Source organism: Frieseomelitta varia, unplaced genomic scaffold (genome assembly GCF_011392965.1).
Source record: "Frieseomelitta varia isolate USP_RPSP 00005682 unplaced genomic scaffold, Fvar_1.2 scaffold_827, whole genome shotgun sequence".
Lineage (NCBI taxonomy): Eukaryota > Metazoa > Arthropoda > Insecta > Hymenoptera > Apidae > Frieseomelitta > Frieseomelitta varia.
The window spans coordinates 252787-270029 of record NW_025110620.1 but is presented as its reverse complement, the minus strand read 5'-3'; the positions used below and the strand labels follow the sequence as shown (position 1 = coordinate 270029).

Genomic DNA, 17243 nt, shown 5'->3' with positions numbered 1-17243 from the left:
TTTTCAATTATCCTTTACCAAAGAGCTCGGACTGTCTTTCTTCGTTTTTTTAAACTCTTTGAATGCTTCGAATTGTCAAATACATAAAAGTTTAATAAATGTAATAAAGATACAATGAATATAATATAATGAATGTTAATAAAATGAACGTGTATATTTTGAGATGTGTATGACAAAAGTATGTTGCAACGTGTTATCTTATTTGAATCTCTAATAAATAAATCGGTAATTTTATTATTGTTTGTAGACTTTTGTGCATTTGCGGGAAATTTGAAAATTGCTTTGTGCATTTTTTATATAATATAATATGGAAAAACGTAACGACTCAAGAATTTATGTAGTAAAAATGTATTTAATTATATATATATATATATTTAACTACTTTCAATATTTTCTTCATCTTTATATCTTCAACCCTTTGCTATTATTGCATACCTTAAACTATTTTATCCATTATTTCTAGGCTGTTTGATCCTTCGAATTCAATTTGTTTTCAATATTACTGCTTCAATATTACTATCCACTTGCATTTACTTTAAGCTGAAATAGATAAATTAATGTACAACGAAATTCAACGTTCTTTATTATTATTATCATCATTGTATGATTTATCTTTTATAGAGTGGTAATTCCCAAAATTCTTGTACCAAATTTGTGTCACACCTGCATGTTTTCAAAGGATTAAACTTGTAAGCTTTCGGACACCGAGAATTTCACTTTCCTTGCTTCTGATATTAATCTCCGTAGCAGTCGGATAGGCAAAGGGCCAAGGACACAAAAGAAAATCCTGTTCGATATCGCGTTCCGTATCAAGATTCGCCGCGCAATCGCTCGCGTCTTAATAAACCCAGATTACATCTCGAAGAAAGGAGGACGAGCGTGCGTCCCAGCAGGCGATCAAGGCACAAAGGAGCAGCTTCTTTGGTTGGATTTTTTCCCCGTCAATTTCACTGGCAGCCAGTTGGAATCGTTCTCGTTGGGTTCGATCGTGAGTCGGGGAGGGGGATCGGGTCGCGCACCAACGATCCAGCACAATGTCGATTGCGATTGCCGGGGCACGCAATCGAAGACTCCGCGAAAACGGCTGTCGGTGTCAGGGTCGATCGATGGATCGCTCCTTTCGAGAGTGATCTCATTCACCGCGTCGCGTAAGAGTGAACGTAATTATCGCGGCGTTTTCCGCCGTGTCGTGTCGCAATCAGTCCGCTAATCGCTGGAACGTGGCCAGCACGCGGCTCGATCGAGTAACGATCGACCTTCTCCTCGCTGCTCCCATGAAAATCGTACGAAATTGGAGCACGCGCTTGTTCCCACATCCCTGGATGTTGTTGTGTGTGTCGAGGTCGCGGACTTGAGTCGATTTGATTTTATTTCACGCGAGATGCAAGGAACGAAAAAGACGGATAATGTCCATATTCATTTGGAATGATATAGTATAAAATTATTTCTACCCGTTTCTTTCGTCGGGTGTTAATACTTTCTTTGAGCGATTCAGTGTCAGAATTTCGCAGGACAATGAATGGTTTCTCGAAAACGCCGTGAGGACTCGAGTTCGTTCAATCGATATTGCAACATTTATTGTTGAGAGATTTAAGATCGACCGGATATTAACCGGATTCAAAGGTTCGTGCAATATTGTAATATTATAAATATTTTAATTTCTTGAAATTTCGTAAAATCATAGAATCCAGGTGGCAAGCATAATGACGAAAGGACAATCCTTGGAATTTCTTTTTCTCGCAGCCTTCGTGTTAACATTTTAATATACCCAAGAGTTTGGTATATTTGCTCCGCAGTTTTTGCCAGAAATACCTTGAGCCGATATTATATATTTCGGCCTTTTTTTTGTAGCGACCTTATCTTTAAGGAGTGAGTCTTTACGATAAAAAATACCGAAAACCAATTTATATTTTTTATTTTATCTAAATTTTTACGTGACCTGCTCCCACGATGCTTCGTGACGAATATACGTAGAAAAATCGTTTGTAAAACATAAAATTTGATAATGTTAATCAATTGAAAAGACTCGAAGTAGAATAGCAAATAAAATGCAGTATCGATTCTTAATCCTTTTCAATCTTATGTGACTCGATTTTATTCTAATACACTCGGAGACAACATTTTATATTTCCTTATATTACGTATCGTTACGTATCGCGAGAAGCGATCAATATCCTTATTCATGGATTGCCCTACCACGTATTATTATGTCGAACGGCATTTCCGAGAAACGAAAATATAAATATTGTCCGCAGCCGCGAGGCTGACAAGATTGAACGAGTCGAATATTTACGCTCCTCAGTCGTACAGAAACTGTCGAAAGCGTAACATCCGTGTAAATCAGTTAACTGCGTATTAAATGAAGTGCGTATTAATTAAATAAATGGATAAATTGATCATCGATGTATGTGTAGTGTATTGAATGTCATTACCGTGACGCAGGTAAATTACAAATAGAATTGATATTAGAATTTTCCTACGCGAACAGAATTATTAATTTAATTACGAGAGAGTTTAACTTTGCAGTAGATTTTCTTCTGGAATTTCGTATCTGGATATCGTCGGGGGAAAGAAATTCTAATGGAAGGAACGATTGTATGTTACAGGTTGCCGGTTCGATAATCGGCAAGGGTGGCCAGAATATCACCAAACTGAGAAGTCAGGTAAGCCGTTGCTTCTTCCGTTTCCGTCGTTTCCGCTTCCCCCTCGGTCTCGTTCCCCTTTTATCGTTCGTCCACGTTTTCGAGGGACAAGCACGAGAGACAGAAGAAGCCGAGTGAACGTTCCGAAAGGAAAACAATAACGAAACGAATAACGTCAGACAAGAAGATCGTGAGAACGAATTTTCGAACGACGAAACAAAACTGCGGCGGAGTACCTAATCTCGAGGAAGTTCGTCCCTTTTTAGCTGAACCATCATCTAGATGAGACGTTTGATTCTCGACAGAGACATCCATACGTTTCACGAGCTTTTTGCTCCGTTCTCCGTTAATTAATCTCTCGCGCGAATTTCTAGAGGCGACCATGTTAACTAGTATTGTCGATCGATCGAGCTCTCCGACTAGCTGGAATGTTTAGGGAGGCTCCGATGAGTGTATTTCTGAAACGTGTGTGAAAACGAGAATCGTGTTAGCATCGAGGTACAGCGTTTTCTCTCTCTCTCTCTCTCTTTCTCTCTCTGTCTTTCTCTCTCTCTGTCTCTCTTTCTCGAGCGTAGCAGCCCGTTTATATTTTTTTTTTTTTTTAATTATTAGCCAATATCTAGCAGGCTGTTGTTATTCTTCTTATTATTGTTGTTGTTTGTTATTATTATCATTATTGTTATTATTATTATTATATTTTTTTAGAAGGCTTTGAAACCGTTTCCTTTTTACCACAAACCGACAAAAATGATATTGCAGTATATACATACATACACACACACGTACGAAATATCTTCATCACGCATTTTGGTTCTTGAACTGGGAAGTGACACCCTCGTTTCCCGCAGATTTGCGTTCGCTTCACCCGGCGGATGATTTATTTCTTGCCCGGTACAGTCTCTGGGAATCGACGTAGCCGACTGTAACCGATATTAATCGTAAACCGGGGAAACGCGTGGGCGTGAAACTACCATAGCCGACCCTGAACGATTGATTAAAGACGCGGCCGCCGAGTAAAGCCTGTTGCACGCGCCACCCGATCGAAATCCTTTCGATTTCACCTCGAAAGGATTAAATTAACCGTGCAAGGGATACGTCGACTTGTAATACGATGTAAAAAAAAAAAAAAAAAATGAACATGATTGGCAATATTATCGCTCGGCGCGATTTATGATACTTTTCTTTTCAACGAAATTGAATACTCCCGTAACTCTTCAATTTGCGATCCGGCCGAGCACGTAACAGGCATTACACTCGCGAGTTTCTCGATCGATTTCTTGCGTAACGCCGATTGTTCGCCTCGGTGTTCTTCTTTTCTTTTCTTTTCTTTTTTTTTTTTTTTTTTTTTTTTTTTTTTTTCTTTTTTTCTCTTCCACCAACCTTGAGACGCCGACGAGGCTCACCCTGCGCGCGAACCAGAAGATCGGAGGCGATGGTTCGCAACTTCGTGTTACTTGGCGCGCGATGAACCAAGCCTGGAATCGACAGTTTCACAGAGTTGTGAAACGTTTTCATATTGCGCGTACATCTCGGCGAGTTTCGTCGCTCTTGCACGATTACAAGCGAACGAGGATCTCGATCTCTCTTGCGTCGCGTTCGAGTCCGTGATTCGGTGATCATATGCTCATCGAAATCAGCGATGCACGCAGATCGGGCACACGTTTTCGCGCCCGTGAGTTTTCGTACACAGGGAGCAGCGAATGTTGGCCAATGCCAAGTCAGTTTCACGCGACGAAACGTGCAAATGCCGAGAACTCGCGGACTCAGGGACAAAATAGAGTGGATTCGGTTTGATCCGATTGGATGTCGAGCGTTACGCGCGTTCTTTGCTGTCTTTTCGAAAGAGACCACGGAGGAATCTGATAGTGACCCTTGGGCAAATAATTTCCGATCAAACGCGAATATTCGAGAGTGTTTAGAAACATTCAGAGATCTTTCGAGTAAGAAAATTCAATTGAAATCGTTAATTCCACCTTCCTATGTATCTCAAACGAATAAAGTAATATTTTACACCTAAAAGATTTCAATGTTTTTGAAATACTTTCAGATATTTGGGTTTGATCGAAATTTCTTTTTGACAGGGGATAATTACAAGTTTCACGTAAATTGTTCTTCGTTGCTGTTAACATTAAGATGCACAGTACAGAAGAAACATTAGAGAAACGTTTTGCGCTATTATCGATAATTGAAACAGTTTATCAAAGTTTGTCAAATATTTTTTATTTGCTGCAACAAGAGACGTTCGTTGATTCAGTTTCGTTTTTGTGATAAAATGAATCGGTAAACACATATACCAAGCTATTTTATGGAGCAGTTAATTGGATGCAGACAAAAATATCTCGTTTTCTACAAGAAGCTATTTTATTTCGACACGGTCCTAACACGCAGTAAAAAGTGTTTAAAATTAGATCAAACGTTCGATTCAGATCAAACAGTTTCGCTCTCAGTTCGGATACTATGGAAATTTTTAAAGTAAAAAGTACAAGTACGAACATCCATAATTTAAATATAATTTAAATATTTATTTAATAATAAAAATAATTATTTAAGTCACCTTATTTGACTTGAATATAATCTCGAAATAATCTTATGTTAGTGCTGACGAATAAAGTAATTTTTTACTTTTATGTTGTATCTTGTATTTGTTTCTTTTAGACTGTAAATGCTTTTGTATTTTGGGGAAATTTATATTTCCGAAAATCTATAAAATCTACATGTACAATAGCATATTATGTCAAGCAGAACATCGTTGACGTTATTTACATTTACAATTTCGATTTCTTTCATTATATTCACAAAAATATACACAAACATTCGCGGTCTAGTTTTATTTTAATAACTTCGCTCGAATAAAATGTCTGATTTAGACACAAGATAAAGTTACCTTACTCGAGTGAAAAACTTTGATTGCAGAAAACAAAACTGGATCAATGAATATTTCTTGTTCACAGAGCAACGGAGAGGAAGATGAAGAAAATTGTTTCTACTATGTTCGTTCATTTGCGTATCTTACGTATCATCAATGGTAACAAGAACGGATTTACATACATAAAATCCGTGGTTGAAGTAGTTATGTCCTTCGTTGCAGTTATCTCCAACGTGCCAACGAGTTTAGGACCACACACAGAAAGCATCTCGAGCGAATCGAACTGTAAAAAAAAAAAAAAAAAAAAAAAAAAGAAAAAAAAAACATCGGCATCCTGACGACTAATTCCGAGCGTTGCTGATGTGAACGCGAAAAATTAACCAACCGCGAATCAGCCCTCGTCTTCGCTCGATCTTGTCCCTGGTCGCACTTATAATCGTGCCAGAGGCGGTTCGTTCGTATTTGAGCTCGCGTGCTCGTCGTGACGCGGCTTTCTGCGTGACCCGAAAAGGTGGAAGGCCAGGAGGTGGGCAACCTCCGAGGAGCGAGAGAAAGAAAAAAAGGAAAAAGAATCTCCGGGGATAATCGCGTTTCGCCCGGGAAACATTTTTACCGTCGGTTCGACGAGTATCCGCCGCTAGTTGTTTGCGTCCCCTTTGCGGCGAGTTCCCCGCAGCGTGTATCCCTCGTTAAACGAACGGGGGAATCTTATGCTCCAACTACGTCAGCCGGTTTCGAACCGGTTGACGACCACCTCGAGGACGAAAATTTCGCCAAGTTCGCTAACAAGGCGAAAGAGAAATATTTGCAAGCGGCCGTTTCTTCGAGTGGTACGTTCAACCTTTGCTTACGATTGTCTGTTTTTTTTCTTTTTTATCTATTTCTCGATCCCAGACTTCTCTCCAGTCGAGGTTATTAACACTTGTTAACTCGAACGCGCAGACTGACCGACTCGTAATTGTGAAGCTCAAAAAAAAAAAAAAAAAAGAGTGAGAATCATCGTGGAAACGTACGACAATTATTAAAAACTTCCTCTAATTAGCCACGCGCGAGCGACTTCGTCGTTGACGAAGCATTCGAGGTTCAGCCGGTTAAGTGTCGATTAAACGAAAAGCGAAATGAGAAAAGAGAACGAAAAGGTGAAAACGAGGGAGAAGAGGGAGGTCGAGGAAAAGAGCAGCGAACGAATATTTAGATTCTGGATATTAGTTGATTCACCGTGAATAATGTGATTACCATTTCTTCCATTTCTCCCCCGTCGAAGATCGCGAGACCGTCAACTCGTTTCTCGAACTGAGACTTCGTACTTCGTTAGCGTGGCCAAAAATTTTCGTTAGGCTAGGTTTCTGGTTGCAGCGTTGTGCTATCAGAACGTACGAGTACCACTCGTTTTCTCCTATCTTGCAAATATTTCTCCGATCGAGCGCGGCGATCTCGAAGAGGAGAGCGAAGACGAAACGGATTTAGAAAATGGGGAGGATTTTCGAGAAGAATCACGGGGTGGGTGGTAGTTAGGTTGTTGCACGAACGTAATCCGTGCTACGCTGAGAACGTAGAACGGTAGGTGACAAATGTGGAAAGGGGTTAGAAGATTAAGCCGCGAAAATTAATCGAACCGTGAGAGACGTGATGTCTAACTTGGTTGATGATTTGTGCCCTGGCCCCGCCCCAACCCCGGCGTTGCCCCCCTGGTGTTGCCCTGCCGTTGCCCTGCCGTTGCCCTGCCCGGAACGACGGACCCTGACTCGATCGGCAAATGGACCACCCTACCAACAATCGACAACAACCACCAACCAACCACCAATGAACCAACCACCAACCACCACGGCCCGACAGTACAAAGCCTCAATCATTGTACCCGATTGCCCCGGACCCGAACGGTAATGACCAACACCACTACTTAATGTCTTATTTTTCTTTGTCTCTCTAATTACAAGAAATACCTAAATGACAGCGACACATGGATCGCTGTGCTGTTTTTTTTTTTTTTTTTTTTTTTTTTTTTTTTTTTTCTCTTCTTCGAACGACAGCGACGTTCTTTCTATTGATGATTCTTTTTTTCTTTATCTGTCTGTCTTGTCTGTCTGTCTATCTAGCTATCTATCTGTCTGTCTGTCTGTCTGTCTATCTGTCTGTCTGTCTGTCTGTCTGTCTATCTGCCTCTATCTATCTATTTGTCTTCTCTCACACGATCACTTTCTACTTCTTTCCTCCCTTCTTTCTCTGCAATACTCTGCAATACTCTTCCTCTTCGACACAGTCTTTTGTCAGTTACGTCAGTTTCTCCTTCACCCTTCTTCTTCGTTTTTCTCCGTTTTCCTGAATCTTTTTTCTTTTTCACATTCGTTCCTCCGTTCGTTTCGCCACTCTCGGCCTTGTACGTATGTACGTACGTACGTACGTGTCCTCGGCCAGCGTCTCCGACCAACATCATTGCGCGATGATTCATCGCACCGGGAGCGAAAAAGCCGAGTCTGTGCGAGCTTTTGTACGAGGGACACGCGTGACACAACCCTGGGCACACGGTGCTCGTGACTGCACCTGCCGTTCCACTATCCTGTCGCTCTCTGTCACTCCCATTTAGATCTCCTTTCGGGCATTGTCTCGGGGCCCTCTCTGTCTCTTCGCGTCCTGAATTCTACCACCTCTTTCTGTCTTCACATCCACCGTGACCTTCGAAGCTTTCCATTCTTTCCACGGCAAGAGTGAATCGAAGGTCCATTGCGAGAGCGGAGCGAGCACTCCTCCCGCTTGCTGCTTCTTTGTTAGCCCTGACTTTACAGTCCGCGACAAAGAAACAGCACACCCAGTGTTTTTGTCAATTATTATTTAACAAATCACAAAAGTATAATTTTACGTATGTATTGTATTACATATGCAATCTAATTTTACATAGATACTGTATGCCAATTTCTGCAGTCCTCATTTGATCTGTAGAAACAATGGAATCCTGGAAAATCGGCGCGACAAATTAATAGCACAGTATTTTTAAAAACCAATTTCTGTTTATATTTGTCAAGAAAAATCAATAGTTAATATTTTGTAGAGTCTCCAGACTTTTTTTGTAATTGCCATCGTTCGCCTCGGAAGCGATTTATAAAGTTTTTTAATTCGCACCAATTTTTCAGAATTCCTTTGCTTTTACAGATGAAACGCCTCATGGTTTTATACGTTGCAGAAATTGACACACAATACCTGTATATACGTTAAAATTATATTTTTGCAATTTATTAAACAATTAACAATAAACACTGGTTGTGCTATTTTTTTCTCTCTCTCCTTTTTCTGTTCTCGTTAGGAATCCTCCTCGTGAGTTATTAACATTTAAGAGCAACGTCCGTTTTATTGGGAATTGCGACGATTGTTAGAAACAGATATAGTTAGCCAGAGAAAATGCGTCTTTAAATGCAGCACAATTTCAGCCAGAAGACACCGTCGTCCTGCTTTGCGAATTCAAGATTCGTCACGATGACGAGCAAAAGCACTCTCCGAACGAAGGAGACGCGGTGTCTTTCTGCTTCTCGATCCGCGATACTTCTCTTACCTTGATTCCCCATTCCTTTGAATCTACTCTCAATCCCTGTCTCTCTCTCTCTCTCTCTCTCTCTTTCTCTGTATTGCCATTTTCTCTGCCCTTCCGCCTCTCTGTACATCTGTTCGATCTGTCTCCACTTTCGTTCGTTTCCGTTCATCTCGCGTGCGCGGACAAAACACGTCCGATAAGCATTACACAGCGCTCCGAAATCTACACCTCGTGATCTGATTACGCCGAGGGAAATGTAATTGTGTACATCGTGTTGTCTCTCTCTCTCTCTTTCTCTTTTTCTCTCTTTCTGTCTGTCTGTCTATCTCTTCTTTTCCTGTTTCTCTCTCTCTCTCTCTCTCTCTCTCTCTCTCTCTCCTATTCTTTGTCTCTAATTTTTGTGGCTAACACGGATGCTAATCCGTGGAACGAGGCGGTGATCCTGCCGATTCCACGCTTAACGTCGATATGTCACGCTTACTTTTTAGGTACGTCCCACTGATCAACGCACCACTGACCATCATCGTCCTGGCAGAGATTTGCCGCTGTGATTAATTTAATTTGACAGAATTCGCCCGCCCGCGAGTCGAAAGTCATTACCGACCTGCTCTGTGACCCGCGTGTGTCTCGACCTCGATCGCGACCCTTTTGTTGCTGGACTCGTTTCGTTGCCTATACTTGCCAGCTCGTTGAAAGTTCTCTCTCGTTTCCCTTGTTAGGTAAAAATCGGACGATGTGTCTAAATCATGTGTTTCTTATTCTGCGATCCGTGAGATCTTCGAAAAAGACTGATCTGGACACATTTTCATTTCGAGATATATTATTCGAATAATATCCAAGCTTGAGAGAAAGGACTGTTAGACGTGAGTATATTTGAACAGTTCAAGATTATTGCAGGTAGATATATAAAATATAATTCAAATAAATTCTAATATCAGCTATAAATTGAACATGACTGAAGCTTAATTTTGTAGAGACATCTCAATTTTAAGAGTTATTATATGAAATGCGTGCCCGTTTTAGTCAAAAAGTTTATATAAATTTTATGAAGTGTCAATCGTTTATTATAAATAAATATGAAACTTGAATAAATACAGGTTAGATTTAGCATTTTTATAACTTGCTCAATTATAGTAACATGTAGAAAATTAACAGTAGACTGTTCATTGATCTGAACTATAAAAGGGAAAAGAATATCAATCTTTTCTTCAAAGAGAATTACATCAAGTGTTCAATTATTTATGCTCGATAGTATACGTTTTGGAAATCCGCGACAGCAAAGAATTATTCAATATAATTTATAATTTGTAATATTATATAAGAATTATTTAATATTTGTTACCGTAATAAACGGAAAGATTAAGAAACGCTGATCTAGATGCTTGTTAGAGATCGACGAATTTCGCTCAAACGAAGTATTTTCTTAAACGATAAGACAGCAACGAAAGAGTTCAAGATACTACGAGATTAATGCTTATGTAACGAACGCGGCTTCCATTCGCAGTCAACACACTTAACAATGCGATTATTAAAACGATTCAGCGTGAAATACGAAGCACCTCACGAGAATGGTAGATACAATCGAGCGTGTTTGAGAAATTAAGTTAGAAATAGAAAAAAAAAATTGCTTTCGGATTGTAAAGTTTGACGTACTTATAGTATTGCTTTTAAAGTAGTCACGAGTATTACCATCACTTCTTCTTCTTCTTTTTTTTTCTTTTTTTCATTAAAAAAATTGCAAGCAATTGTGATATCCATTGTCAATTTCGTGGGAACAATGTTCAATGGCGTATAGCGATCTACGGCTGTCAAATCATGTTTATTATCCGTATTTTAAATATTCTCGAGGCTGCTTTCAACAACTGCTTTCTGCCCGCAATTTCAATATTTACTTTAAGTACTTTTAACAATTTAATACCCGAGAGTTTCAACGAGGCCTCCGCACATTTTGTTGTCTCTCTCCTCGTTCTCTTTAATCGAAAGTTCTTAGTAATTTCTTATCAACTTCGGTGCCTGATTTATGCAGAGTAGATTTATCGTCGCTTGTAATTCCACGTTGCTCGGACCTGCGATTACTAGTTAAATTCCATCCATAATTTTCGTGGCAACAAATAATCATTAATTATTTATGATCGAGGAATATTAACGTCGCTTTAAAATGCGCATTGACAGCCTCGTAACACGTAGACCAACGGAATTATTAACCGAGCTCGAGCCTCGCTCGTTTTAGAATCCATACACGAACAATTGATTTCATTGTAAGCATTTCAGCCGATAAATGAAATAAAATTCGTCGTATACAACTACGTCGTCGAAAATTATCACAGAAATGTGTCGTAACGTTGGGCAAAATGTACAAATGATAATCGGACAGTGTTTGATCTCTACCACTCTCCTAAAAAGTCGCGAAGAAAAAAAAGAGAAAAAGAGAGAAAAGAAAATGGAAAGAAGCAAGCCCGAAATCCAGATTAGACCTAATCAGCTAGACTGTGTCTATCCACATTTGTACGCGTCAATTGCAGATCAATCGGGCAGGAATGTTTCGATCTCAAACGATTCCAAACGCGAGGGACAGTTCTCTCTTTTTTTTTCCCCTCTTGCTCTGGTAGACGTAACAGGTTCCAACGGAATGACCAGTCAACGCAATTCTTTCATTCCATCCATCGATCGATGCACATACGTAGATCCCACTCACGGCGAAAGCCTTGCGATCAAAGCTTCTTTCCACCAAAGACGAGATGTAGTTCCTCCCTCTTTTTTTTTCCTTCATTTTTTTTTTTAAATCCTTTTTTTCTTAGAGAAGCTTTTAGTCTTTTTTTTTTTTGGTAGAGAAGCTGTGGGGTTATCCGTCGATGAGCTTTCGTTTTCCAGGCGATGACTTTCGACCGGTATATGCACTTTATCTAATATTCTCCGGTTCGTGAACGTCGAAACGATTGTGTGTGACTGCTGAAAGAAAATTGGGCGAAATATCGCGCACCAGGGAGAGAAGTAGCTAGTGACGGCCGTTTTCACGGTATCAGACGGTTTGCTGGCTAACGAAACCGTTCCCTCGCGATCGTGTTATAGTATCGAGCGATCTCGTGTCTGGTGTGATCACGAGACGGCCGCCCGTTACGTAGGAGAAAAGCGCATGATTAACCCTCGACTAGTAGGGTGAACGTTAGTTCTGTTCCCATAATTGGTAGGGTGGGATCAATTCGACGGAAAGAGAGGAAGGAAAAAAAAAAAAAATACCAGCTGCGCGATACAAATCGAGTCACGCGACGGAGACAAGTCGTGCGTAGGTATACTTTTGCTTGAAGCTGCTGTTGTCGATTTGAAATATACGCCGATCCAAAAGGGAAAAAGAGCGCTTTTTTGTTTCCTCGATTTTGGAATTTAAACGCCAGCTCACGATGAAATCATCGATCACAGTAAATTTGCAAGTTGAGTAGACGATTATTGTTCAGTTTCTGAGATACTGCCTGTGGCAAAATGTTCTCGATCAAACGCGAGTGGTTGAAACCATTGAAATCCTTCGTATTCACAGATTCAGATGCCAATTGCTTTATTTTCTCACGTGTTGCAAATAAATGCAATTACATTTTGTAGTTCAAATGTTTCAATGGTTTTGAATATGTTTCGACTTGTTCGTGTTTGATCGAAAACCTTTTACTAGGGGTGCGTGAAGGGTGAAAGAAACTCATATCCATTAACGCGATCTTGGTTGGTTGTAACTTAAAAAACTGTTTCCAGAGAATTTTACCTGCTCATTGGAGGCAGGATTTTCGATTTTCAGAATTTAAAATTATGAACATTTCCAGTAGAGTATAATTTACAAACATACAGCTTTCTCTTGCACTATCATCTAAACATCGAAGTTCGAATATTCTTTTTTATCATCTTTATTTCCTTTCTTCTTGAAATTTATAGTAATATTTCATTTTTCCGTACTATTCTTGAAATTTGTATCAAACGTAAAGAAGTAAAATTCAATAATTATTATATACGTAATGTGTATATAATGAAAGAGTTGATAAACAATAATTTAAATCGAAAATATGAATTTTTGAAAAACCAAGTTGAAATTCGTCCTTAACGTTCGACGACAGAATTCTTGTGTACAAGTTTTTAAATTATCTCCGATATGTGAATCACTTTGAAACGTAAGAACTGACGTATTAATGGATATTTTTTTTTATCTCGGAAACCAATAGTCGGCTGAACTTAAAAATTTTCTGTTATTGATGCTTCATTCGTAAGCTATTATATTATTTGATGTCAAAGTCGATCCTAAAATCGAAGGATCAAGAATGTCTCGCTGTTCTGTCTCATAATTCGACGAAATTTTAACAATTAATAATTCTTTTTCTAACAAGATTTTTTTGTAATTTGTAAAGAATCTAATCACGTTCAGGTATGAATCGGGCCGTCTTCGCGTGATTCACTCTGTATCGTATTTCTTTCTCGCCGTACGTGTGACTACCAGAACTAACGCTGGATTAACTTCTCATTATAAAAATCGTCTCTAAAAATCGGAAAGAAAAAAGAGAGCTTAGAAAGATCATCACTAAACAACGTGCCGTTCTGTCATTCAACATCATTCCGTTTGCCTGAGTTGAGATTAAACGTGCATTCACGCTTCGGCCAAAGCAAAACAGGTGAAGCGTCAGCTTCCGCGAGGAACATACTCGTTGCTCGTTCTAACTCCACCCTACCAGTTGATGGTTAACATTAACAAACAATCACGCGACGATCGAAGGAACGCCGTTCGTAAGAGCTTTGTCCTCTTGCGACACGTGAGCGCGTAGAATCGATCTCCGAAAGCTTCGGTTTTGCCGAAGGAGGATCGGAAAGGAGAGTGCAATTGAAAAAGCAACGGCACAACAGAATACATCGAATGAACAATATCGATGTTTAACATATTTTCACAGAGTTATTATGAGAGTTTTTCTTCTCTCTTTTTCTTTTTTTTTTTTATTTTTTGTTTCTCATTACGTGTCAGGATGGTCAGTAAATTCACGAATCGAAAAGATCTCGTTAAATGATTCAACGTGTAGCGCACGGTACAACTGGGGATTGACTTCCACGTTCGCCGTGAACACAGAGAAGTTTTCCTTCGAAACGAAGTTTCCTCCAAACGAAGATTGAAATCTCTAATCTCGGGGCAATTCTTCCTCGGTACGTTAATCCCGGCTTCTGGACCCGATGGTGAATTTACTGTCCATCCGGTGGATATCGATGTTTCCCGAAGGAAACAAATCCGCGGACCGTGGGAATTGATTCATTCGATACGTACGCAGTTTCTTCCGGTATTTCATTCAAGCACCACCTGAATATATTACTGTGTCCGCGGTTAATCGAATCGTGTCGAACGAAACCGCATTTCCTTCCACGAGGCGGCGGCGGCGGTAGCAAGTGAGTCGTGCGGCGCACGTTTCTTCACGCGTGGAATTCCGACTTTCGGGAAGTCAATCGCGACGATCGATCGAGCGGTGAAAAGCTGCTGAAAAAATCCGGTTTACGATCGGGGGAAATACGATCCGGAGTCTGCTCACGAACGAGATGGAACAGTCGGGGATTCGCGCGGCGTATGAAAAATCCTCTCCCGGTCTCTCACCGATATCGTCGATCGACACCACGAGAGGCATTGAACTTCCCCCGTTTCTTTGTGGCCAAAGTAGGTCCGCTCCGTAACGCGTCCTGTCCCGCGATATCGATCGGCGAGTAAAACGCGCGATTTCTGAGCAATTCCTCACGGATTCAAAAAAGAAGAGAGACGAAGATGCTGGTTGATTTGCGTACGGCGTCGTTTCCGAAGTTTCGTAAAGTTTTCTCGTAGCTTCTCCATGTTTCACTCGCCGAGAGGCGGTCGATCGTTCGCGAATGAAACGTGCCACGCGAATTTCGCTCGTGGATGAAGGCCGGGGGAATCCCGACGATCGCGAGATTTAAAAAATCGTGCGTGAAAAACGCGATCGATAAACGCGAGGAAAAACGGAATCGTTTCGGATGATGGATCGAAATGTAAGAAACATGTTGATTTCGGGCAACGAGATGGGTTTCTAAAACTGATTGGTCTGGGAATTCAGTCCGTGTTCGAGTTCCCTCTCGAGCGCGGCTCGCACATTCCGCGGCTAATTTTCTGCGGAAGGGGATGAAATTTCGCCATCGACACGATTCGATCAGGAAGGGCAAACGTGTGTAGCACGTAATATCATCGTATACGGCTCGGACGAGGATCGGAGTAATTGTTGGAGTGTTTTTGATTCTAGGGTGCTTACTATCAGCTCGGATCTGCCCACCGTTCTTCAAGTATTGAACGAGGTCGTACCTAATCTCGAGGAGGTGAGTGTTGCTACCAGAAGAGGATCACACGGGAAAAGAAATGACTCAATCGTGAGACTTTTCACATGTATTTTCTTACTTTAGTAGAAACTTGTTAAGCCAGTAGAGTTCGAGTCGTACGACGCGGTTTGGTCCGGTGACTTATTAGCACCATGATCGATCATCGATCTCCTGCCGTCATTGGCAGTGTCTGGCTTAATTTTGTCCTCTGATTGTTACATTGGACACTGGGTGCTAATTAGTACACTGCTCCAGCATTACAGGGTGTCCTACAATGCAAGCAAGTGCATTCAACAGCTGCGTGAATGCATTCATAGAGATCTTAGATATAATTTAAAACCAACGTCGTCGAATATTTTGTCGTGTACCGCTTGTGTGGTACACCCTGGCGCAATACACATAGAAACGGTGTTCTCGGTTAGAAATGAACGATAAACAGAACGGCGATGGTTTCTGAGCCGCGTTTTCGAAGAACGTACAGCGCTATGAATATTTACCAGCTGTTCCAAGAACCGCTGTTACCGTGAATCCCGAGATTATGGCGCAGCGCATGTGTACGGTGAACATTCTCGCGGCGCGACTCGGAATTTCTCACTGCCGTTCCAAACACGTAGGGCAAAGGAGCAAGGGAAGTCAGGGTAAAAGAAAGAAAACAAATGTGAAAGACGCTTGACTTTGTCTATCTAGCGAGCGAAATCGTTCGTCAGTTAGTGGCGAAGACACTGCGTAGCGAGAAATCCGCGTTTGTGATCTAACCGGATAGGAGATTGAATCCAGAAAATGATTTCAGAATGGATCTCGACACGGCAGCGACGAGATCGACGTGCGCATGCTGGTGCATCAGAGCCAAGCTGGATGCATAATCGGCAAGGGAGGTCTAAAGATCAAGGAGCTTCGCGAGGTGAGTCATAGACGTTCATACGCTATTAACGCTGTCCAAACGCGGCTGTCATTCGGTTTTACGATTGTCACGTTCGACTTCGTGCCAAGGCCTCGGCGTTTAACGTGCTCGTCCGACGAATTTAACGTCCTCCCGACGATGTTTTACACGATCCCCTTATTAATGCGTCGCATTTGCGCGCCAGCGTCGAAACGCTTTGAAACTTGTTTCCGTTTCCGTTATTTTTGGCCGTGGGCACTTTCGATATCTTGCTCTCGCATTGATACTATTCGCCTTCCGGATGATAGTCTGGTCTCCATAGGAAGGCACACACACTGAGAGTTTTAACAGTCGAACTACCGACGACTAAAATGTCCATCAGAGACGTTTAAAATAAAAAAAAAAAAAAAAAAAAAAAAAAATAGTGAAACTTCATAACGCAGTAGAGTACGCAAGCTGTTTCACGTGTATATAATATTTAACAAAAATTATAAATTGGTCATTTTTTGGTAGTTCTAGCATTAAAGATAATTCGAGGATTTAACTTACGCAATAGAGAGTAGAAGATTTAGATTAATAAAAATTGGTCATTTTGACCATTTTAGTAGTTTTACTGTTAAAGACAATCCGAAAACTTACACAATAGAGAATAGATTAAGTTAGGTTAACAAAAATGATAAATTGGTCATTTTGACCATTTTGATAGTTCTGGCATTAAAGATAATTCGAAGATTTAACTTACGCAATAGAGAGTAGAAGATTTAGGTTAATAAAAATTGGTCATTTTAATCATTTTAGTAGTTCTACTGTTAAAGATAATCCGAAAATTTAACTTACACAATAGAGAATAGAAGGTTTAGATTAGGTTAGGTTAACAAAAGAATGATAAATTGACCATTTTGATGGTTCTACTGTTAAAGATAATTCGAAGATTTAACTTACGCAATAGAGAGAGGATTTAGATTAATAAAAATTGGTCATTTTGACCATTTTAGTAGTTTT

The 17243-nt window shown here is 40.5% G+C and overlaps 1 protein-coding gene across 3 annotated transcripts in view; it reads left to right on the top strand.

Moving 5' to 3' along the window:
* The window catches only part of LOC122536382 (heterogeneous nuclear ribonucleoprotein K), a 90797-nt gene that overhangs the window by 35944 nt on the left and 37610 nt on the right, over positions 1 to 17243 (top strand). For 2 of the 3 annotated variants that reach the window (XM_043668713.1, XM_043668712.1), the window contains 4 exons: positions 2607 to 2663; positions 7345 to 7388; positions 15289 to 15412; positions 16152 to 16262. In XM_043668713.1, the coding sequence (XP_043524648.1) occupies positions 2607 to 2663; positions 7345 to 7388; positions 15289 to 15412; positions 16152 to 16262 (336 nt within the window). The remainder of the gene's footprint in view (positions 1 to 2606; positions 2664 to 7344; positions 7389 to 15288; positions 15413 to 16151; positions 16263 to 17243) is intronic. The other variant, XM_043668714.1, reaches the window with a different exon arrangement.